This window comes from Convolutriloba macropyga, chromosome 9, assembly GCF_964194025.1.
Source record: "Convolutriloba macropyga chromosome 9, txConMacr16.3, whole genome shotgun sequence".
In the NCBI taxonomy this organism is placed as follows: Eukaryota; Metazoa; Xenacoelomorpha; order Acoela; family Convolutidae; genus Convolutriloba; species Convolutriloba macropyga.
Window position 1 is genome coordinate 29905832 of NC_134476.1, and position 25896 is coordinate 29931727.

The 25896-nt window shown below is 33.7% G+C and overlaps 2 protein-coding genes across 2 annotated transcripts in view; one reads left to right on the top strand and one right to left on the bottom strand.

Moving 5' to 3' along the window:
• Window positions 1–4938: 4938 nt before the first annotated feature.
• The window catches only part of LOC142345720 (sodium-dependent lysophosphatidylcholine symporter 1-like), a 55773-nt gene continuing 34815 nt past the window's right edge, over window positions 4939–25896 (top strand). Inside the window, exon 1 of the mRNA XM_075397994.1 lies at window positions 4939–5308. Coding sequence (XP_075254109.1) covers window positions 5296–5308 — 13 coding nt within the window. The 5' untranslated portion in view covers window positions 4939–5295. The remainder of the gene's footprint in view (window positions 5309–25896) is intronic.
• On the bottom strand, window positions 15712–25085 carry LOC142345722 (alpha-(1,3)-fucosyltransferase fut-6-like). The gene is made up of 2 exons (XM_075398002.1): window positions 24731–25085; window positions 15712–16943 (listed from the first exon to the last, which is right to left on the bottom strand). Exons 1-2 carry the CDS (start codon window positions 24807–24809, stop codon window positions 15796–15798), a joined length of 1227 nt encoding a protein of 408 aa, XP_075254117.1. The 5' UTR covers window positions 24810–25085; the 3' UTR covers window positions 15712–15795.

The following is a 25896-nucleotide window of genomic DNA, read 5'->3' on the forward strand; positions in this document are numbered from 1 at the left end:
AAACCTTTGGTAAAATACAATATATAATCGAGTGATGCGGAATATTCTTTGCCGCTTTCTTATTCATTAAGCTACTCATCGACCTAGTTTTATGCTTAATTCGAGCGATGCAAATTAACAAAATTACAGATGCCTCTATTCATTTTGGTAAAGCACTCTTTGCTGCCACATTTGATTTAATGTCAGCTCCAATTCTGACTTCTATCTATCTAGCAACTAATTCAGAGAATGATAACACTGATAAAAATAGAGAAAGGACGATGCAATTTCCAAAATCTGAAGATACAACCAGAGTTACTCAAAGCCCACCTTATGATAATATAGAATGCAAACACTAACTCATGAGAATAAAAAAGGTTATCCAAACCTACAGGATGAGAATAATAAAGACGAAAATAGAAACGATCATAATGTTCCTACGTCTCCAGTATAGGATTAAATCCTCTATGACTCTAATATCATCAAACTATATGATGATCATACAATACAGACTGACTTCATATTTACTACTGATTTACTTTAAAAGAGAATACAAAAAAATGAGAAAAAGAGAATACTTGCAAAATAACTTCAAAATATATACTCTTAGAATAGAATAAGAGTAGAGAATACTTGATATTTCAGGAACTGTCTTCAATTCCTAACGAATTGATACCAGTCTTTCAGAAGGAACCTTCAAGTGGTTGGCCCGAATACAATACACAATCAACTTCTAAACCTCAATCTGGAGTTAAACAACTTGACAGACTAGTACAAACCACAACTCATGTTACCCATCTACAACTTTTCTCTCAGCTATCAAGATTTCAGCAGTACAAACTCAAGCAACTAGTGCAAATTCATCAACGACGGTTTCATCATCCTAAAAGAGAACTAAAACTGCAGATACAATTGCAAAGAAAACCACGTAAACAATTCATTAGAGACATTCAGCCCAGTGACACCGCTAGAAGTAATTATACCCAAGACAAACCGTACGGTACCCAACATCTTAGCAAACACAACAACTACTCAATCGTCACCACCAAACCTTCTTAGTCTTCATCATTACACAACTACCCCCCTGCAAGACCGCCTACAAAAACAACATCAAGCTGAGATACAGGCTAAAACCCCCGGTTTTAGTGGACACCCGAACTACGATACGAATTTAATCTACCAGTTACAACCCAACATCAATAGATTCAATCTCATTGGTTATTTGTCAAACAAAAATTCTTATCTACTAGCTAATCACAACCTACAAGGACAAACAATACAAGTCCCGTTTGATAATATTACAGCAAACCTCACTCCTCAGCTTGATACCTTCACTTTTCAGGTACAGCAAAACTTTCTGACAGAAAGACAACGCTCTCAACAGCTCGAACAACGGTTTACGGAGCTCCAACTGGAGATCGCAAATCTGAAGCATCAACTCCACATCCTCCGCTCATCACGTTGAGCACTCACGGAATGGAATATATAAATTTGTGGTTGTTGATGTTCAGTACTTCCTTCTTCTTCTTCCTTCTCCGGCGGTGAGGAAAATTATTCGTTAGTTTAAACACCTAATTATTAGTCATTTTGATTACCTTACTCTCTTTGATTCCATTACTTACATCAAGTAATCCGCATTTCTTCTATCTTCATTGAAACTATCTGCAATGATTACACTCAGCGCAATTTATGGTGAACAAGGAGTCCATTCATTGCAGATTTGATTTGTTCTCGCTTCTCTAATAAAATCTATTCTTTATCTTTACCGATTTATCTTGCTTATAACATCATTCAATTGTTCCATCGAATTCTATAATTTATTTAATGTCTTACAATCTTTCAGTAGACGTTAAATATTTCAAAACATATTGTGATCTCGCTGAATTTATTCAATCGCAAGTTATTAAAACTTCGAAAACATTCTTAGTTGGAAGTAAATTCTATACCCCATTGTCAGTTCATTGGACATTTGAGTTACAAGAGATTATCTTATTCTTGCAAGATAACAATTCCAATGAAATTGTAGTTTATTTTCATCAAATTCCTGAGTACGATTTATTTGAAATTCTAAAGCTTATTCATACAGAAGAAATTCTTAACATCAATAATCTAAACTTTCGACCTCTCACTTATTTCAATTAATATGTTAGTCTTCAATATTTTGGTGATCACGGATATAGAAATGTTACAACCTTTCTTTAACAGGTTTTCATTCATCGCCATCCGCCATTTATAGTTTAAGTACTATTTGGATCTTCCTGTCAATTCCTTTCAAAGATTAATTGGTCTTCCATTCTCCCCATTGACACAAAAATTGAATTACTACATTATTCAAAATGAACACATATTTTGAAGGAGGTGTTGATATTGAATGGTTTAAAGAGTATTGTCAACTCTCTGATCATGTTGAATCCGCATGGGTTAAATATTCTAAACAGATTATTTTTAATGATAAAGTTTTCAGAATCTCCGAATTATATTATTCTGAATTCCAATGCGAAGTCATTTTATTTCTTGAAGACTTTGAACAAAAAGAAATTGTTATTTATTTTGAATCAATAACAAAAAGCCAGAATAATTATTTCATGAAGCTAATTCATAATGATCAACCAAGTCTAAATATTAATTCCTTAAACTATAGCTACAAAGCTTACTTCAATTGATTTATTCTTCAACAATACTCAAATAAAGGTGAATTACGAAACGGAATTCTTTATTTGGGGAGTCATTTCAGCAACACACAGCCCTTATGGTGTTGTGCGCAGTCATTTTAATTTCCCTATTCATTTACCTCGCTTGTCATTATAGACCATTAACTTAACCAGTATATTCTTCAACTTATTCTATTATTCAACGTCAGATGTACTAACAGCACAATTTTATAGAAAAACTTCAAAAGGTCTATTATAACGGCCAGCCAAAATAATAGGATCTATTATTTTGTACAGCCTTGTATCCCAGGACATCGTCAACCCTTCTTCAAGAGAGAACTCAGAAACAAGAAGCTACGATGAACTTTAGAACTCTAACCAAGTAATCTACCGCACAAACTTTAAATGCTTAATTATTATAAAATTAAGCTAAATACTTTATTCGACTATGTAAAATTTGATGTTTTGATTTAATACCTATGGACCGGGATGGGATGTACTGAAGTGTGCTACACTCAGTAACACTATTTGATAATCTTAGTGCTATTTTGAGAATTTACGTTATAGTGCGTGAAGCACAAACTTGATTTGGACAAAGTCCACTTTAACGTGTGAACATATTACTGAGTAGTTTTGAATAAACTAGTATTTTAAGATCACTAACTCAAACAAAAATTACCATGACGTGATATTGTCACGCCACGTAGAAAACGCCAACTTAACCTTGGTAACTCTGTCGACACTGTTATCTCCATCCAATAGGATACTAGATAACCACGTGTCCGCAAGTATAAAAGGAGCTTGCACGCTCAACTACCAGCACAATTTGGTCCCTGATAACTTCTGATTTAAATCATACTCCCGTATTGCCCCCTTGCTCAATCTCAACTTACTTGAGATATTTTTCTAACTGAGAATATTTTGTGACTTGTTCTTAACTAAGAAGTCATAAAATATTAACTTAGCACAAATTTGGAAATCAGGTAAGTTCAGCTTAACTTCTCTAAGTTATAATTTAACATCTCTTAAACTCTATCTAAGTTACAAGTTAACTTAGAATAATTCAACCTGTGCTATCTAGTGCTATCTCAATCTTAATAACTTTAACTATTTTATACCTCCATGCTCGGTTCATATTTGATGCTGTTTAACATAACTTATTAATTCATATTTGCATTTAACTTTCTTTAATACTTAACCATATACCAAGAGTAGAACTAGGGGTTGAACTCTCAAGTTATACATGTGGTCCCGCGATTAACCCCGTCGTTTAAGTATCTAATGTACGGACCAGCAGTATAATATTTGTTCAATGTATTCAACAGCAGAGAGTTTCTCAAAAACTAATCTTAAGCTTTAATATTTTTTATGTATCCCCCTTTTACAAAAAAATTGTTTTCTCAATGTTTGGAGCATGCCCTATTGCGAAGTTTCTGAAATTATACCTTTGACTTAAAATCATTTAAGTTGAAATTACTAGTAGTTGTGAAGGCATTGGAGGATGTTCTCTGGGTATTCCAACCGTTTTAGTTCAGATCAATTTTAAGTTGGCGAGTATGTTAGTTTCCACATCTGCAGATCGCTCGCCAAGTTCATTTGTTTGCTTCGGAATGTGTAAAATGAGTTCCATTAATTTTTTGTGGACTAATTTTGTAAAGGGATTTTACATAGTCATTTAATACTCTAGAGATGTAATTGAAGAGAAATTTGGTTCTTCTAAAGAAATATGCCTTAGTTTTCCCCAGCTTAGCTTTAGTGATTTTATATTGCCCTTTTCAGTCTCACGTGTTGCTTCTGTTGTTTGTTCAAAGTTGTTATTTTCATTTTATTCTTTTCCAGCCATTTTTTTAAAGCTTTTTCAATGTCGTCTTGGTTGAGGCATTGCCTTGAAACCGTCTGCGTATCCTTGGGTTTTTATTTCTTCCACCATTTTGGCAAAATCATAAATGAACGGGAGAAACAAGTGTAAAAAAATTAAAATATTGAAAGTAAAATATTCCCCTTCTCATTTCAGTCAAATTTCAGTCGCTTTTTAAACGGTTGAAAGTTCACAGAAAATTATCAGTTTACTTTTTTCTGAAAACCAGGGCTGCAAAAATATTGACCCATCAGTTGGGATCAATATCAGAAATTTACACTTGTCAAGAAAGCGTTTCTTTTCAAGTAGTACAAATTTTTAATTCACCTCAAGTAAATGACCTGTTTGTGACCTTGTTCAGAATCCATTAGCCAGCAGACAATGCATTAATAAATTGCATATTTTGAGCCTAAAAGCTTACGTCTAGTTGGGGGTGGTGTTGCATGGCTGCGTTTGACAGAGAAGGACTAGATGTGCACACTAGTGTGACTTAGCTGCACCACGAGGGAATTGTTAGACACAGGACAGTGATTTATCCTCTGTTTCTTTGCTTCCGCCGTCACTAACAGCACCAGCGGCAGTTTTGTTGCCTATTCCTGCCTATCTAATTAATGGCCATTTCAAGGTTCAATGTGTATGCTCTGTTAAACGGTTAGAAGAAGACGGTTGTCTGTCATTAGTTAGTAATTCTAGTTACAAAAGGTCTGATTTAATATTACGTCTGTTGCTGCTGGTGGTGACCGAATGACCGCATCGGATACTGTTACTACAACTCTGCCTTAAAACTGTTTTCGCAAATCGCCAGACATGAAAAAGAAAGGTAAGATTTTTGCGGCAATTTGACACCCTCATAAGACAAACAGGAACTCCAATTACTGTTAATCATGGTAAGTACTGTGACCATATTCGGTAAGTTGTTGAAAGTGAGACGAATTGCCAGAAAGGTGAGAGCTGGATTTAGCTTGTTAATTAATAATATCCTAAGTACATCTGACATCTCAGTTTGTATTTACGAGCGAAAGTTATTTATCTAAGTCTTTCAACTTTTACTCTCGCCATTTCGAATTTGGTTCTTTAATTTATTTCAATTGGGCTACTGGAGTCGCAAAACGCAGGAATCGTGAATTTTCACGGGGCTCACTTATTGTAAAAACAATGGCTGAGTTTAGTTTTTGCGGTGTGGCGTTTTGTCCACACAATTTGGGTTATTTCGCGCTCAAAATTTTTATCAGAATGTTGGTTCAATCACTTTTGCGTCTTTATCACTTTTCTAGCATGGAACCAGTTTCTCATCTGTGTGTTTTTCGGGAAATTACAAAATCAGTTTTGACTCAGCTTTGCGAAAAATCTTGTAACTCATGATCAATTTGATTTAGAAATGTGCTGGTAACTTAAACCATCAAGTTGATAAATTTATCGAACTGTTACATATACTTGTTGTTGATTATTTTGTGATAGAAAACGCGTGAATTTTAAAGCTCTTAGTGTTTTAAAAAAGCTAAGGAATACTGAAAACGATTAGTGAATTTTAGACCGGACTAAAATTGAGCCAATACTGATTCAAAATTGTGTTGTGTTATTGCTTATAGTTTTTTTTACCAAACCAGGATTTAGTTTACCAGGATCTTTCAAATTTAGTTAAAATTTACAGGCACAAATGCAGCGCAGAGCTAAGAGGAACAAATACTTGAAATTGTTGAATTTTAGTGCAAAAATTATGATGGAACTGCAATTTCATTGAGTTGAAATTAAGATTCTTAGGAAACAGTGTAAAAAATAGGTTCTGTTTCAAATGCTTCTGCTTGTTAATAGCTGCCGCCAGCATCTCAGCGGCTACTATTTAGGCACTCTTTTTCTACAATTCAAAGAATATTATTCATATTCTAATATATGGTTGAGATAGACGAAAATACTCCTAAAGAAACAATCATTTGCTAATATGGCTTAAAACAACCACATTACCCGAAAAACTAAAGTAAAGACTAAAAAACTGCTTCGAAAAAGACGCGCGTAATCAAAATATTTCGCTCGCTTAGCAAAAAGTTTTTCACACCTACAGTACATAGAAAACTCTAGTATATGGTTGAGATAGACGAAAATACTCCTAAAGAAACAATCATTTGCTAATATGGCTTAAAACAACCACATTACCCGAAAAACTAAAGTAAAGTCTAAAAAACTGCTTCGAAAAAGACGCGCGTAATCAAAATATTTCGCTCGCTTAGCAAAAAGTTTTTCACACCTACTGTTCTCGCTATCAAAAATGCAGAGATAAAATTATTCTCTCTTCTCTCTGCTTTTCAATTCGTTCAACGGTTTGACCTTAACACTTAGTTTTCACAAGTGCGGCATTGACTTTTAAATTCTGTTTTAAATACACCCCAAAAATATAGGTAAAAAAAGACGCTCCACCAATACTCCTCGAGTCGCTAAAATACAGCGCCCCAATATTTTTCACATTGGGGCGCTGTATTTTAGCGACTCGAGGAGTATTGGTGGAGCGTCTTTTTTTTCCTATATTTTTAGGGTGTATTTAAAACAGGATTTAAAAGTCAATGCCGCACTTGTGAAAACTAAGTGTTAAGGTCAAACGCTTGAACGAATTGAAAAGCAGAGAGAAGAGAGAATAATTTTATCTCTGCATTTTTGATAGCGAGAACAGTAGTGTGGTTGTTTTAAGCCATATTAGCAAAGGATTGTTTCTTTAGGAGTATTTTCGTCTATCTCAACCATATACTAGAGTTTTCTATGTAATCTTGAGCCATTTTTGTGATTTCGCTGTTTTGGACGCTTTTTTAAGCAGTTTTTGTACTTTTGTCGCATTTTTTTTGGCGTTTTTAGGGTTTGGGGAATTTTTTGGTTGAATTTATGGTTCATTTTTATCTGCATGGAGTTTTAATTTTGTTATAAACACTTTGTTTTAGTTGAAGAAAACAGTGTAATTTTTAACGATTTTTGTGCTTAACTTTTTGGTTTTCAAAGTTTTATGGACAAATTGCTGTTTTTCTTACTTTTTGAATATTTTTGATTCAAATAGTAAATTAGGATTGGTTGTAGGTTTTTTGTTACTACGTGAAAACAATTAATATTTTTTAGCACATGTTCTTGTAATATAAATAATCAATTCTGCAGTTGTTTTTAGTTTTTACTTCTTTCTCTTGTTTTAAGTCTTTTCCAGTGCGTTGAGTGCCGTGTGGTTGCTCAACAAATGAAGAGCAGCTGCTTTCAAATGTGTGTTGATAATTTCTATTGAGTTTTGCCTTCTATCTTCAGAAAACCTTTTTAAAATTTTAACAGGTTTCTTAGAGTTTGTTATGTCTGTCGTTTACAATCTTCTCGCTCTTCTTTACAGCTTGCTATTAGAGCTGCCCGAATTTTTTCCTACTTCGTTGAACAAAAATCTAGACTCAGCAGTCAGTAGCGAAAAACAAAATCAAAAACAGAAACAATTTAAATCCATGAAACTCAATTTTATTTTCCAGCTACTTGAACTTTGTTCTTATAAATCTTAGTTAATATCTTTCATTCGTATTGGTGTTGATTCTAGTCTCTGTATCGACTCATAAAAAACCTAAATTTCAAAATATGGAATAACATCAACACAATTTCAGTTTTCTTCCTTGTTTGTTTTTAAATCATTGTTGCTGTTTATTTTCCATTCCATTTCAATCGGGTTTATGGGAATCGATGGCACAGCTTTTTTGGCAACCTACCAGGTTTGTGTTTTTGTTAAATATGCAGCGAAAATTGTTATTGGACTCGTAAAAATGTGTCAAGATTGTTCTCAAATATTTCTTTTCCTTTCTATTTCGTTTCCTGTTTCTTGGATAAAAGTTTGCTAGTTTAGTTAGTTGTTGGCTAGGGCATAATATAAGTTCAACGTTGAGTCCATTCCAGAGTTTTCTGGCTTTGTTTTTTAAAAATCTTAACACTTTCATGATTTCTGAAGTCAAATTGGAGTAGTGGTTTTGGTCACGCCGAAACAGGAAGTAGAGCGTCAAACCGAGTGGTTTTGCGGCGTGAATTTTGTACTCGAAGATTGAAGTAGAGTAAGAAATCGAAATTGGTACAAAAATTTGCGTTCTCGCTAGTGGTTTTTTTTAATGTTCACATGCGGTTCCACTTTTATTTTTACTGTCTTTTCAATTTTTTGGATTGGATTTTTTTCTATGGTGTTCTCAATCCATTCTAGGTCTAGTCTTTTGTTTGAATCGAATTTCTTTTTCTCGCTAGTGGTTTTTTTTGTTCACATGCGGCATTTTGACTGTGGTATTCTATTTTTAAATGTTTTGATCTGATCTATTTGGGAAATGGTTCTCCCGATTAACTCAGTCGTTCTATGTCTAAAATTTTTTAAGTCAATGAAGATTTTTTGAATTGTGCGTCAGAACTTGTCCGACTATCTTTTTTTTAAATTCGCTTTACATTTTGATCATGTTTTTCGTTCTGCATAAGTCAAAATTTTCACGCTTGACTTCTGACTCAATGCACTCACTGCTACGACTGCTTGGATTTTAAATTTTTCACGTATTGAGCTACGTACAGTAGAGAATACAGTCAAAGTCAAAAGAACAAATTCAAAGGAAACGGGATTTACATAAAGCGCAGTCATTAAGTCCAACCGAATATGAAGAATTTGCTCACCAATAAGTGTACTTTGACACTTTTTTGTCAATTTCTCTTTCTTAATTTTTTCTGTTTCAATTCCAATGTGCGTCAAGAGGGTCAACGGCGGCTATTTTCCGGCAATTTGCCGGCTATGTTTTTTCTCTTAAGATAAAAAAAATATCAAATGGATTGTCATTGTTTTAGACACCAGACTATGGGAACGCTTACGAATTGTGATTTACTTTAATGAACTGCGTCATTTCTTTTTACTCTTACCAGAAAAAATAGGCTAGCAACAATTGATGTGATTTTTACAGAAGTTTATAATTTATTTTTTTTGTTACTTTGATTTTGTTGTTAAATTGATCTTCGGTTTTTTGTTGGTATATTGATCTTGCTGGTTTCCGCTCTTTTTGTGATCAAATTTTACGTCATGTGAAAAAATTTTGTTTGTATTGGAATATTGTTTAATGCCTTTTCTTTAATAAAACTTTTCCTCTTATTGTCAAAACTGCTTTTGACTAGTATTAAATCTCAGAACAACGAGATTTTGTGTTGCTCAGTTGTCCAAAACCAATCTGTTTAGGCTTTTCAGAGAAATCAGCAATAGATAGCCTGGAAATTTATTCCATATTTTTTCTTTTTATCTGTACATGTAACCTTAAGACTTCTGTGGAAGGAGTACCGAATAAAATTTTAATTCTCATTTAATCCGACGTTATTATTTTTCTTCAGTAATGAATATCAAGTTTTTATCAGGCTCATATTGGATGTCACTTATGGTTTCCAGTGCCACAATTGAAGGCTAGAAACGGCAAGGTTTCATAAAAGTATGCTGTTATCAGTTTTTTTTGTTTAAAAAAAAGAATTAGTGAAAATTTTTAAACAATGAAAATTTAAGATCTACGAGAAAACGCTGGATCTCTGGTTACACGAAGATTAACTCAAGTTTTTATACTTTTTTGAGCGAACAACTTCATTCAAATTTTAAAAAGTGGGTGATATTTAGAGTTGCTGGCAGTAAATATGCGCAGAACTAAATAGAGCAAATTTTTCATGAGCAAATGGAGTAGAATTGGAGCAAATCACTTGATGACACTAAAAAATTTTTTTGAATGTATTGCAGCTTTCGAGTTGAGAAGTTCTGCGATATCTGTCGAAAGATCTAAATGCAATAAATTTTCATGGAAAAAGATGCTCCAGATTTTTTGGAAACTTTAGCGTTGTAAGACTATGACAAACAAAAAAATGTGAGATGGATTTAAGGACAGTTTTTAATTGATAGTTTTTCTGATGAATTTTGATACTTTTTTAAAACTAATATTGACTGATTTTGTTTCTTCATTGAACCAAATTTCTCATCAAATTGAGAGTATACTTTGAAAATTACTTAAAGATTGAGAAAACAGCAAAAGGTTGACTTCAAGGTTTAATTAATGATGTCAAAAAATGCCAAATATGACTTAGAAACATATCCCATTTTCTATATTTTGCAAATTCTATCTATATTTCAATTCAAAGGTTCAAATGAAGTTTTCAATTTCAATCAAGTCAAACACTGAATCAACCTCGACATCATCTAAACCTTAATCTTAGGACATCTGAATAAGAAACAGTTAGAGTTAATTTTTGTTTTTGTACAGTAGTTTCCGATATGTCTGTATGGAATTAATCGATTGAACCTCAAAATCGGCTCTAAGAAAAATGTTCAAGAGTACTGAGAACTCAATATCAAGTAATGAAATAACAACATGTCTGCATTTTTCGAAAGAATTTTTGTGTTGCTTTCAATTTTATAATTTTGGAATTTAGATAAATAAAGCACGTGATTTTATTGAGTTTTTATGATTCTGATAAACCAAAAGCTGGTTGAAGAACTAGTGAACATTTTTTGCCACTTTTGCTCGTATTCATATTGCGAGTATCCTTTGATTGTGATTTCTGTAGTATATCAGATCAATCATTTTTCTCATCCAAAGAGCTTATTGTTCAATGAAAATAAGGACGCAGAAATGGGGTTAAAGTTTGATTTTCTTTGTCTGTATCTTTTCATTTGTGTCTTTTCTGCTTATTTTTCGTCCAAAGGAATCCCATTTACTCAAATTTCCCCGGCCAACTGTTTAAGTAAATACTCAGATCTAACAGCTCGTATGTTATTTTAGTTATTAAAGATGAATAATTTTTTAGTATTTGTTTCAAATATTTTATTTTAAAATGTAGTTTTTTTCCAAATGTCAATCATTATATGGTTAATTGCGGTTCTCATTTAGTCAGGAAAATCCAAAAATCATTTAGATGTTATAATCTTCAAGGTGATTTTGAGGACTCAAATTAATTTATTTGATTTTTACAATTTGCGAAAAATTTGCAATTTGCCAAACTCTTAAAAATGGAAATAAATTTTTGTGTCGTTTGAAATTCATATTGTTTTAAAAAATGTTTGTTTTCAGCTATAAAATTTTGTGTTTCAAATGTATTCAATTTAAATAGATATTTGTTATGACGCTAGCGATTTCTAATTAACCGCAAACCGGCATATCATAGATATCGGTTTTAAGTTTTGCTTCTAACTTTTTAAGTGGATGACGTTCTCTAACTGCGACAAAACTATATTTTAAAATAAAAATGAGAAGCACCCTCTCAGAGCTACATAATTTTAACACTTTATGTTCGATTTTCTGTACTATATGTAAACAAAAATAGAAACATTGAAGAAGGAAAAATGTCTGTCCTACAAATGATCCATAATTTTGGAGCAATGAAAATCTCCGACACAGAGGTCATTGGAATTATCGCTGTCTTTTCAAATTAATTCTCTTGAAGAATTTTTCTGAGTTTGAACTGAATTCATCGCCTATTTCAGATTGGAGACAGCAATCTTGCGTATGGTTTACAATAGAGCTGGTAATGTCAAAACTTGAAGCATTTATTCAAATGTTTTATTCGGGGAATGGGGCGAAGGGAAAGGAACAATAACCCTTCTTAGGGAATCGGGGATCGGTCTTCCTAAGGGTAGGGGGAAAGCAAGTTCTTATATCTTGAGGCCATTGAGGGCCTGGATGTCATGGAGGGTTGGAACCTTTAATTGAAAGCAAAATTTGAAGATGTGTTTCAGATAAACTTTGTTACGGTTAATTTCAACGTATAAAAATGGGATTCTACTTTTTGTTTGTTTCTTATGAGTCTTTCCCATTGTAGCACCCCCAGCTTAGTGGTTAGATAACATATATCTCCCCAATCATGGTAAACACATATCATTATCCGGGGATATAATTTCGTGGGGGAAGGCAACCTTCTTACGTACTGCTTTTGTCGCGATCCCGTAGTCTAAATCTATTTTGGTCAAAATATTTTCTCTCCAAAATTGTTGCTCGCCAATTGCAGTAGTTGGGCGGTAATGTCGTGTAAAGCAATGGGATTTAACTTGACTTTCAGGCTATTTTGAGACTGTATTACAACAAGGAGGCTCGGTAATGTGCGTACGCACATAAAGTTCCGACCCCGCTCATCCACATTCTTGACTTAATTGGCTTCCAAACGATGAAGAGATAGAAAACTTTCAAAAACATACATATTATTCCATAAACAACCAATGGAATACAATAATGCCACCCTAGAAAGCCGATGAACGTTGTTGATAATATGATTACTAGAAAGGACAGTAGTAAATATCAAACAACACACATTATTTACGACCAAAACTCGATTTCTATAATAAATAAAGTCATAACAAAATCCAACTCGCATCAGATGAAACCTAAACAAAACAGTGTAACCTATACATCATTAGGAAAAATAGGGGTCCTGTCCTCAATGCGGCTGGTTCTCCAGAGGTGGAAATTGAGGCATGTCATTATCCAATGTTCAATTGCGCAAAATTTCAAAGCCAATGGGACCTACGATTATTGTTATAAATTAAGAAGAATACAACTACAACAAAATACAACAAAATCTCAATTATTTTATGAAATCTCGTAGTAACAGCAGTAACAAAGTCGAAAACAAATGTTTGAAGTTAAAGCTGTAATAGAAACTAAATTATAGCGCACTGGAAACGGGCTGTGACCTGTTTACAGAGACTGAGCTACAAATCGACCGAAAAATTGATTAAAAAAATGAAGCTCGAAAACCCAATTATTTTTTTAAAACAAATATTTTCAAAAGTCAGAACAAACTTAAGATTTCAACAAACAGCGATGGATTAAGTTGCAATACCTCAGGAAGCCAACTGCGCCTGTTAATAATGAGACTAAATCACGACACCACGAAATAACAAATATATAAAGAAGCCAAAACTTCAAACAATTTCACGATATCAATGTTCAAGCACTACAATTATAAGCTGTTACCTGAAAGAACTGTAAATTGTCACTTTCTCCTCATTTTAACATCAAAGAGTCTTCGTTCTAACAGGATTACGTAGACATGAGAACAAAAAGAAACTCAGAAATTGAACAGTATAGAAATCTCGAAAACATTAAATGAAATTTATCATCGAAGCAATGAGTCACAACGTATAACCAAGCGCAAAAATTGTTTGAATCAGCAAAAATAATTGAGATTTCGAATTAGTAAGATTGAGTTACGTGGTTACGAAAATGAAAGCAAAAAAGGTACAGTTGAAAATTTTTTTTTTTCAAATTTCTATTTTAAAGTCATTAAAACAAACAGCTATGAACTGAATTCTTCTACTAGGTTGAGTTATACGTCCTGGGGAGGCAATTGAGACCTATCGTTATAAGGTATATGGCGCATAAGAACAAAAAAGCAAACAAAGCCAAAAACAAAAAGAAATCCACAAAATTTTGCGAGATAAGTGTGTCTCAGTCTAAAAAGCATAAACTATATAAAAAACAATTAGATAGTCAGATACGCCTTTTTTCAACGCTGTGCATTTTAACTGCTATGCTTTAAATTGCGCTGGTCTATAATGGGAAAATTCGACAAGGAAACAAAATGAACTCATAAATTATGCAGTTATGCTCAAAAATAAAAAAACTGAAAAGGCGTAGTATCAAAACAAAAAGACCATTAGTTGAACATAAAACCGTTATGGAGATTAGTTAATAACCCACAGACAATTTTAATCCGTTTGTTTTTACTGATACTGTGCTCTAAGCTGAGAGAAATCAGATAAAATAGTGGCAAAGTTCAAAAATTAAACGGTGTTTTCTTAAAAACAAGTGTATTAAAAGTCATGGCAGACATTAGATAGTAGCTGAAAGAGTCATTTATAACTGTTGAAAAACAACTGGTTTTTTTAATGGGGAAATAAGTCATTGGGCTACAAAAAGATAACAAATGAAAGCAAGAGAAGAAGTATTTAAAATTTTTTAACGAAAACAATTGGTTAGCCATAAAAACCACGCCCTTAACTCTGAAACCGTAATATAATCTCGCTGGGCCTCGTTTTTGTAAATAGTATCTATCATTTATTAAGACCTGATTTGAAATTTTTGTAAGTAAAAAAAGTTAACGTAAAAAACGTTTACATAGCGGAAATATTTTGAAAAAAGTCGCCCCCATTAAAATCTAAAAAAATTTTCATGGTAAGGATCCATGGCGATATCAAGATCAGCCCAGATGTTGCTGCGGGTCTAACAAAATACTCATTTGTTCAAATGGTTGCAAAACGTATCAATTCTCTAACAAAATTTTTCAGTTTGTCAAAAATAAAAATGCATTTTATATTATTGAGTTTAAATTTGGAAAAAACTGGCAAAATTATAACTCCACAAGACTCTCAGAGGCAGTGGGTGTAGAGCTAGCTCATTTTTCAGCTTAAAAAAATTTGGCCTTGCAGTTTTAAGGAATCTGTTTCTAGCAAATTTAAAGGAAGTCGGCGAAAAAAAACAAATTTGGTCCCAAAAAAGTCGAATTTTGAAAAATTTAGCATACATCTGAGCCAAAAAACTCGTATCGATCAATTCAGCAAACCTCCTTTATCTTAAGATATAAAATTAATTACACTAAAATTAACATTTTGAACAAATTTTAGCAAAATTGACGAAAATTGTTTCAAAAATACCGAAGTGAATAAAAACGGCTGAAATACGTCTAACATTCACAAATTTTTAAACCTCGATAGCTCCCTATAAAAAGCGAAAATTGAAAAAAAATGTTTTTATTTCCATATTCTAAGTTGGACGGGTTTTTAATGATACCACTCACAATTCTCTACGATGATTATATCGATCGGCCAAAATTGTCTGAACAAAAAAACCCATTTGAGTATATAGTTCCTCCCCACTAAAATGGGTCGGAACAAAAGTAAGTGGTTATGCTAGTTTTTCCGCTTCAGGCTTTTTGGGCAGAAACTGCGCCTAGATATTACCATATGAAGACTTCGTCTTCAAGTATTTAATTGAGAGTTGAAAGTTGAAGTTGTTCTCTAGCACTGCTTTTTGATTAGTGTTATAATGCTTTCGATTAATTCCATTTTTTTTATGTTCGAAGCTAAAAATGTCAAAACCGAATTGTTAGCTAAAGTTTGACCTAATTTCTCTAAGTCAAATGCTCCGTTCTGTTGCTAAATGACACGTTCTTTTTCTAAGATCTTTCTAAAAATAAAGAAAAGCACCTAAAAACATGCTTTTTAAGGTAAATATTGTTGAAGTTTGGATTTTTTAGTATAATTGTTTCGACTTGAAAAATATATAATGGTAACATTTACTTTATAGTGGTAACTAACGATACCTGTTATGAGCCACACTGCTGTAGGTTCTTTACATGGAATGTTATGTCGTCTATTAAATCTCCAAGCATTTCTCGTTTACCATCTAGTTTTTGTAGTACTTTTAAATCTCGTAATTTTCGACAAATCTGACATGAACTTTCGAATGACATTCTAGTGTAATCATAATTGGTTCGCCATTTATGGAAATTTAAAAATTCGGTTTCGTTATTGAGAACCCCTCTTAGGTATCTAGCAAGTAATGGGATATTATCGAATTTGTTCACGTGAATGAAAGAACCGGGCAGAAGTTGTTCATATGTTTTGGGCCACCCATTGACAATTGGAATAGCACCTGCTTCGATTGCGTTTAAAAATTTCTCAGTGACATAATCAGAACAATTTGAGTTCTCAAATGCAATGTAAAATTTGCAATCTTGCAATCTTTCTTGCACCAAGTCAAAGTAATGGCTGTAAATCCCGGAAAATATGCCGTGGTCTATAAAGTTTCGTCGGGCGATTTTAAAGCAATTTTTTATGATAGCAGAACCCCAAAAATGGACTGGACTGCTTAGATGTTGGATTAATTGAGATCCTAATTTGTTTCTCGAATTCCACGTGTGGTCGCAGTTGGAAACTATCCAGCAAAAATCTTTGGATCGGTTTAGGAACCGTCCTTTATCTATTAGTTTGACCGCTTCTTCATTATTTCCCTCTGGTTTATGATCGATTGAAAATACTCGGCGGTGTATTGTTGCGTACCTGGATGGGAAGACGGTCCAATTGAAGTGTGATTTAAATTGGGGGTGTTCCTCGACGAACATCCAGCTGCGTTCGTTGATTGAAGATTCCATTGACCATGATATCCATACCTGTTTCGGATCCCTTTTAAAGTTGCGTTCCGATTTTTCCTTGAATTGATCAATATCCCTTTGAAGTTGATATATTCCTTCGTTTGCTATAATAACAGCGCTTAGAGAGTTGAAAAATTTGCTATCGATATTTGAGGTTTTGTGTCGTTGATGGAGGAAGCAATCGAAACTCAAGTTGCAAACGTCTCTAATATTGCCTTCAAATTGGATGTCTTTTGCACCGTCGCTTGGTGTTCTGAAGTCTGAATAGACTAGAATTGATACGAAAATTTCGTTTGTGACTATCTTTGTGCGACCATTTTCTGAAATCACATATTTAATTCGAGAACGGCTGACGACTGAACGAAATAAATCAATTTGGTTGTCGAAGTAGTTTTCAATATAACTCATAAAATTATCCAAACCTCCTAATTTTGAGTAAATATTATTATTTTGTTGTTTAGAAGTTCTATCTTCTAAAAGTTACTTTTAAAAGTTACTTTTTTTCATTGAACTCAATAATTTGACGAGGCGACAGTGAAAAATTCTGCTGATTATTTTCCATTATTGGAGGAAGGATTTTGACCTGCAGCCTTTTGCCATGGGATTTTCGGGCAGCTTCCAATCATCACTCAGTCCCTCAGTTATGTGATAAAAGACAGGAAAAGTCCTGGCTATCGGAACAATTTTTTGCTAATGATGGCGACTACTTTTTTAAAGCTGTGGCGATATAATATCTGGTCATAATCGATTCAAAGGCAAAAGAATGTCGGATTACTTGTCTACTTAAATTCTAGAATTTGTGGCGCAAATCTGTTTTCTATGAGACTAGCTGAATGCTAATTTACTCGTGTCTGTAGGCCATAACGAGTTAGACCAGTCGAAGATGTTTTGTCTGTTTTCGTGAAAGTTTAAATTACGACTAAATGGCTATTTTGTGCGTATCCGAAGAGTTGGATTAGTGGATATTTAGTAATTGCCCGATAGACCTTTGGAGGAATTTTTTTTTCTACCAAATCCTGGGACTTCCAGCCCTGCGACGGTTACCAATCGGTTTGATTAAATTATCTCGATAGTTGTTATCCGTGGATATACCACATTGTTACGCTAAGAGACATTCATTCGTTTCGAGGTGCGAAAATCAAGGTCCTCGAAAGATCCTATAACTGAGGTAAAATTTTATGAACCAAACCTAATTGGCCCCAGGTTAATTTGTTATGCTAGAGTAATTAAATCTGTTTTTTTTAACGCAGGCTCGAAAAGAGTAAATGCTAGGCAGTGTGAATTTTAAGGTTTGTTTAAACGGAATAACTGTTTCAGTTGCTAAACGAATAGTTTTGAACGTTTTTTTCTTCAAATGCTTTCTTATCAGTTAGTGTTTATTACAGTTGTCAATCCACAGTAATCCTATTGTAGTTATTTATTTTATTCTTGGCAAATGATCGCTAATGAATTTAATACTGTAGAATTATCAGAATGTGTTCCCCTGCCTGCGACTTTGTTCGAGGATATTATAGTTGTTTCTGGAAACAATAAACTGCGGCTAGGTGGCTATTTTGTGCATATCAGTAGAGTTGTAATAGATGGTTCTCAGTAATAGATCGACAGAACTTGAAAAAGATGATTCTATCTACCAATACCTAGTCTTCAAGACCTACGATGGTTATTAATTGGTTAGCTCGAGATATCTCCATACTGATTATGCGTGGAAACACTAGTATTTACTGCGAGAGACTTTCTTTTGTTTTGTTGGACGAAATGAAAATCTAATTCATCTAATCTAGTTCATAGATTTTCTCTAATTTAGGTGGAACATTTTTCTATGCGGAATAGAGTTGAATTATCTACAAAATTATCAGAACATGTTCCACTGCAAATTTGTTTTTTCGCAGTTTCTATGCATTTTTCAAGTGGAGACAGGATGTATTCGCTAATAAACTATTATGACGGACGGTTAATTTGTACTTCCAGCAGTAGTTTTTTTCTTTTTATTGCAATTTGTTAGTATCGTATCTGACCAAGTTGGCTCGGTCAAGGATTTTCTTTTTTTTCTAGAAACATTAAATTGCATTTAAGTGGCTAAATTGTATGATTCTCAGTAATAGTTCATTAGACCTTGAAGTATGGTTCAATCTTCCAATACTTGGGGGCTGCAGCCCTCGCGATGGTTATTAATTGGTTAGTTCGAGCTATCTCATTATCCGTCATGCGCCGATACACAACACAACAGTGATTTCTGTGAAAGACGTTCTTTTTGCTTTTTGGTCTGAAAAGCAGGGTCCGCTAATTGAGGTTAATATTGTCTGAACAGAAGATAGTTAATCTTTACGTTAATTTGTTCCACTAGACGCCTGTAATCTCTAATTTTTCATTCAGAGAGTGGAGAGAGCGAAGAAAAATGAGGAGGCTACATATCGAAAGGAGCGAATGCACTGCAGTGTTACCAATCTGGAATTGTTATTAACGATTAAGGGTAAATTTTGTCAAGTACAGCGATGAGGTCCTTAAGTTTTATCAACATATGACAATTTTTACATTGTTTTCGGAGGTTATTTTGATGACAGGAAGGAAATGCATTTGTGAGAACGCTTTCAGTCATTGTTCTTCATCTGTTGTTCTATTCTAGCCATTTTCATTTCATGGTCTTATAAACTGATTAACTGATTGAGTGGTTGAGCCGGTCAATTGCTTGATTATAAGTCAGAGTTTACAAAAGTAGTCAAGCGGCAGGACTTCAATTGTAGTTGTTTAATATCAAGTCTGACAACTGATCAATATTGAAGATAATATTGTAAGATTTTCAAAACCTATTCCAATTCGATATCTTTTTTGCTCCAGTTTATTCATTTGTTTTTTCTCTCCTGTGTTTTCTCCTTTTTTATGCATTCTGATTTGGTGACAAGTTTTTTTTAGCTAATTAGCAAAGTTTACGCTTAATTTTAATTGTTCTATTAGTGGTTGATTTCCGTTTTTCTTTCAATTGTTTAGTATTTGCAACCTACCAAGTCAGCCCGTCAGTGAAGATTTAGTTTTTTTCTAGAAACATTAAATTGTGGCTAAGTGACTATTTTGTGTGTCAGTTGATTTGGATTAGAGAATTCTCAGCAATAGACCCACAGGTCTCTACCAATACCTGGCCATCCGGCCTTGCGTTGGTTATCAACCGGTTAGTTCGAACTATATCGATGATACCGATTCGTTCTGTTTTAAGGCCCGTAAGTTGAGGTCCTCTAAAGATTCCCTGCTTGACGTTAAACTGGTTTTAACCGGAAGGAGATGGTCTTTACGTTAACTTGTTACGATTGAGGCTTGTTGTGGAGCGTTGATTTCCTTAAATTTTATCAACATCAGAAAAAACCTTTTTGCAGAAATTCTTTCTGAGTTTACTTTGAAAACAGGAGGAAAATGCATTTATTAAAGCGTTTCCTTCGTTGTTCGTCTTTTGATGTTTTATTGTACCCATTTTTTCTGATATACAGAATAACTGTTTGGTAGGAGCCTTTTTTATGTCAGTTGCTTTGTACCTAACAAAAGTTTACTGCGGCACTAAACCCATAAGAATCCTGATGTAGTTATGTTAAGTTTCTCAAATGATCACTTGTGAATTGAATACTGTTAGGATATCAGAATTTATTACGCCTGACTTTTATTTGTTGCAGTTTGTAAGGATTGTCTGTAATTATCCAAACCTCCTAATTTTGAGTAAATATTATTTTGTTGTTTAGAAGTTCTATCTTCTAAAAGTTACTTTTAAAAGTTACTTTTTTTCATTGAACTCAATAATTTGACGAGGCGACAGTGAAAAATTCTGCTGATTATTTTCCATTATTGGAGGAAGGATTTTGACCTGCAGCCTTTTGCCATGGGATTTTCGGGCAGCTTCCAATCATCACTCAGTCCCTCAGTTATGTGATAAAAGACAGGAAAAGTCCTGGCTATCGGAACAATTTTTTGCTAATGATGGCGACTACTTTTTTAAAGCTGTGGCGATATAATATCTGGTCATAATCGATTCAAAGGCAAAAGAATGTCGGATTACTTGTCTACTTAAATTCTAGAATTTGTGGCGCAAATCTGTTTTCTATGAGACTAGCTGAATGCTAATTTACTCGTGTCTGTAGGCCATAACGAGTTAGACCAGTCGAAGATGTTTTGTCTGTTTTCGTGAAAGTTTAAATTACGACTAAATGGCTATTTTGTGCGTATCCGAAGAGTTGGATTAGTGGATATTTAGTAATTGCCCGATAGACCTTTGGAGGAATTTTTTTTTCTACCAAATCCTGGGACTTCCAGCCCTGCGACGGTTACCAATCGGTTTGATTAAATTATCTCGATAGTTGTTATCCGTGGATATACCACATTGTTACGCTAAGAGACATTCATTCGTTTCGAGGTGCGAAAATCAAGGTCCTCGAAAGATCCTATAACTGAGGTAAAATTTTATGAACCAAACCTAATTGGCCCCAGGTTAATTTGTTATGCTAGAGTAATTAAATCTGTTTTTTTTTATCGCAGGCTCGAAAAGAGTAAATGCTAGGCAGTGTGAATTTTAAGGTTTGTTTAAACGGAATAACTGTTTCAGTTGCTAAACGAATAATTTTGAACGTTTTTTCTTCAAATGCTTTCTTATCAGTTAGTGTTTATTACAGTTGTCAATCCACAGTAATCCTATTGTAGTTATTTATTTTATTCTTGGCAAATGATCGCTAATGAATTTAATACTGTAGAATTATCAGAATGTGTTCCCCTGCCTGCGACTTTGTTCGAGGATATTATAGTTGTTTCTGGAAACAGTAAACTGCGGCTAGGTGGCTATTTTGTGCATATCAGTAGAGTTGTAATAGATGGTTCTCAGTAATAGATCGACAGAACTTGAAAAAGATGATTCTATCTACCAATACCTAGTCTTCAAGACCTACGATGGTTATTAATTGGTTAGCTCGAGATATCTCCATACTGATTATGCGTGGAAACACTAGTATTTACTGCGAGAGACTTTCTTTTGTTTTGTTGGACGAAATGAAAATCTAATTCATCTAATCTAGTTCATAGATTTTCTCTAATTTAGGTGGAACATTTTTCTATGCGGAATAGAGTTGAATTATCTACAAAATTATCAGAACATGTTCCACTGCAAATTTGTTTTTTCGCAGTTTCTATGCATTTTTCAAGTGGAGACAGGATGTATTCGCTAATAAACTATTATGACGGTTAATTTGTACTTCCAGCAGTAGTTTTTTTCTTTTTATTGCAATTTGTTAGTATCGTATCTGACCAAGTTGGCTCGGTCAAGGATTTTCTTTTTTTCTAGAAACATAAATTGCATTTAAGTGGCTAAATTGTATGATTCTCAGTAATAGTTCATTAGACCTTGAAGTATGGTTCAATCTTCCAATACTTGGGGGCTGCAGCCCTCGCGATGGTTATTAATTGGTTAGTTCGAGCTATCTCATTATCCGTCATGCGCCGATACACAACACAACAGTGATTTCTGTGAAAGACGTTCTTTTTGCTTTTTGGTCTGAAAAGCAGGGTCCGCTAATTGAGGTTAATATTGTCTGAACAGAAGATAGTTAATCTTTACGTTAATTTGTTCCACTAGACGCCTGTAATCTCTAATTTTTCATTCAGAGAGTGGAGAGAGCAAAGAAAAATGAGGAGGCTACATATCGAAAGGAGCGAATGCACTGCAGTGTTACCAATCTGGAATTGTTATTAACGATTAAGGGTAAATTTTGTCAAGTACAGCGATGAGGTCCTTAAGTTTTATCAACATATGACAATTTTTACATTGTTTTCGGAGGTTATTTTGATTACAGGAAGGAAATGCATTTGTGAGAACGCTTTCAGTCATTGTTCTTCATCTGTTGTTCTATTCTAGCCATTTTCATTTCATGGTCTTATAAACTGATTAACTGATTGAGTGGTTGAGCCGAACTTTTTCAAAGTCAATTGCTTGATTATAAGTCAGAGTTTACAAAAGTAGTCAAGCGGCAGGACTTCAATTGTAGTTGTTTAATATCAAGTCTGACAACTGATCAATATTGAAGATAATATTGTAAGATTTTCAAAACCTATTCCAATTCGATATCCTTTTTGCTCCAGTTTATTCATTTGTTTTTTCTCTCCTGTGTTTTCTCCTTTTTTATGCATTCTGATTTGGTGACAAGTTTTTTTTTAGCTAATTAGCAAAGTTTACGCTTAATTTTAATTGTTCTATTAGTGGTTGATTTCCGTTTTTCTTTCAATTGTTTAGTATTTGCAACCTACCAAGTCAGCCCGTCAGTGAAGATTTAGTTTTTTTCTAGAAACATTAAATTGTGGCTAAGTGACTATTTTGTGTGTCAGTTGATTTGGATTAGAGAATTCTCAGCAATAGACCCACAGGTCTCTACCAATACCTGGCCATCCGGCCTTGCGTTGGTTATCAACCGGTTAGTTCGAACTATATTGATGATACCGATTCGTTCTGTTTTAAGGCCCGTAAGTTGAGGTCCTCTAAAGATTCCCTGCTTGACGTTAAACTGGTTTTAACCGGAAGGAGATGGTCTTTACGTTAACTTGTTACGATTGAGGCTTGTTGTGGAGCGTTGATTTCCTTAAATTTTATCAACATCAGAAAAAACCTTTTTGCAGAAATTCTTTCTGAGTTTACTTTGAAAACAGGAGGAAAATGCATTTATTAAAGCGTTTCCTTCGTTGTTCGTCTTTTGATGTTTTATTGTACCCATTTTTTCTGATATACAGAATAACTGTTTGGTAGGAGCCTTTTTATGTCAGTTGCTTTATACCTAACAAAAGTTTACTGCGGCACTAAACCCATAAGAATCCTGATGTAGTTATGTTAAGTTTCTCAAATGATCACTTGTGAATTGAATACTGTTAGGATATCAGAATTTATTACGCCTGACTTTTATTTGTTGCAGTTTGTAAGGATTGTTTGTGTGGTTTTTCAAGTGTGTTTCGAACATAAGCCATTTTTGGGGTCGAATTTGTTTTGTTTCATTGACTGTTGCTTTTCATCTGTGTCACACTGAGCATAAACTGTTGCCAATCTGTATCATTCGAATAAAACTTTTCCGACTGGAATTTGTTTTCCAAAAGTGTTCAAAATGGATTTTCGGTTTGATATACACGAAATATAGTTTTTATGTGCATTTTGAAATGTCGGAGATTTTTTTTGATAATTTTGGTTGGTTTTCATAGATCAGTGCATCGTATCAAAGTTTGTGGTTTTGCTAGCATGAATTTTACATTCCAATTGGCACATTGTACCCATGAAAGCGTTTGTCGGAACCTTATTTGTTGAATACTATAAATTGAATTTCTTGTTAAGTTTTAATCATTCATCTAGAAATTTTTGAATTTTATTGGAACCTTGTACCCATTATTAGAACAATTTCAAATTGCTTTTCGCAATTTGAAAGGATCTGACACTGGTTTTGTTTACATGTGTGATTAAAACTTTAATTTTTGTTTTTTAATGGAAAATTTTAATAGCATAGTCTTAGTTGCAGAGTTTTTGCTCAGTTTTGATTACAGAACTTTCGTTGCAGTCAAGTTTTTCGCAAATTTAAACTTTATTTATTAATCTCATTTTGCTTGTTCGCAAAGGTAGTAGGGAATTATGAAATTTTTCCTTCTGAGAGAATGATCAAATACTCTTCAAGTTAACTTTTTGTTATTTTGCGTGTGGTTGATTATTTGTCTTTTTGCAAATTGGATATCAATTTATGAAATGAAATCGTCAATTTGCAATCTACAGATCAGCTTAACAAATTTGTGCGTAAACGATTTGAGTTGAAAAAATATTTTTAAAATTGCTTTTAAATGAACAATATCGCAAATGGATCCTGTAACGGTGCTTTTCTGTCGCGCCAATAATATTTTTGTTCCTGTAGTGCACTTCTAGCAAAATGATACATAGTTAATGGCTCGTGGATAATAATTGCTTCTCTATGCAGCCATCTTATTTTTAGCTTTTATTGTAATTATTAAGTACTGCTGCTATAAAAGTATAAAAAAATAGCCTTATATTAGTTAGTATATTTGATCTTAGGTGGGACTAAGGAAATAGTTCAAAAAGGAATAGAAACTATGGTTATGTTACCTGTATGGATGAGGAGATTGATGAGGGATGTTAAAAGAAATGCGACAGCAATGAGGAAGAGGCGGATTTTCAGTTTCATTTTTTCAGTGTATCTTTATCGTTATCTACTGTCCATAAGTAAGATAATTGGCACATGGTAAATTCACAAGGACGGGAAACCAATGGAATCTTAATTTATGTTCATAAGCAGTTCCCTCAGCATATCCATTCCCCTGCACCTTATATTATTAGATCGCACTCGTGTTTCGTTATAGGATTCACACATATGCATTGAGCATTGATGATCGATCAGTTTTTTGTGAATGGTAATAAAGCGTGAAGTGTAACGGCAAAAAATGGTTACTTTTGTTTATCTGTTTATTTTGATTGCATTTTATTGCATCTGATTATTGTGAGATAAAACTATTCTCTAATTTGCTCCTTTCCACGAAGTTTTTTGACATTGTTAATAGTAGATGACAACAGGTTAGGTTAACGATAAAATTTTTAATCTGAACAGTCTTATACAATTTTTGGCCAAATTTCAGAATCGGATTGACATATTTTAAAACCGCCAGAAAAGCCTTACCAAATTATCAATTGCTTAATTGCTAAAAATATCGTGACAAACGCATTCAACTACAAACTGGAGATCCCGGGAAACAAATTTTCCCGAAAGTACATATTCATACGGTTATTTACTTTGCAGTATAACGACTAATGATTTAGTCCTTATACCGCGGAGTAAATAACATTATGAATACATACTTTCGGGAAATTTTGTTTCCCGGGATTTACAGTTTGGGAAATTATGATTCCCGGATTTCTTAGCAGGAAATAATGGAATTTCGTTCACCTTGCCACATCTTAAAATCCCGAGTTTCTCCCGTTTTGGTCAAAATTAAACAGAAATTAAAACCCTAATCCTAAAATGATTTGAATGCGCTAGGTATTAAAGACAAGGAAGCTTGGTAAAGTGCGTTTGCACACAATGTTCCGACCCCGCTCATCCACATTTTGTCTTAATTGTCTACCAAATAAGGAAGATATGGAAAACTTCATATACTATTTGAAAACAATTTGTTGTACCAGTAAAAAACCGTTAAGAAAGAAATCCGCTAAATTAATTAACAAAAACCTGATGGGACTATCGGTGAACTTATGGATTTGAACTGATGGGACTATCG

Bases quoted from the DNA above. Each gene is read 5' to 3' on its own strand.
- LOC142345722 (XM_075398002.1), bottom strand. From the start codon at position 24,809: ATGAAACTGAAAATCCGCCTCTTCCTCATTGCTGTCGCATTTCTTTTA. The intron at 16,944-24,730 runs GTAACATAACCA...ATGTGATTTCAG, and splicing joins CAATCTCCTCATCCATACAG to AAAATGGTCGCACAAAGATA.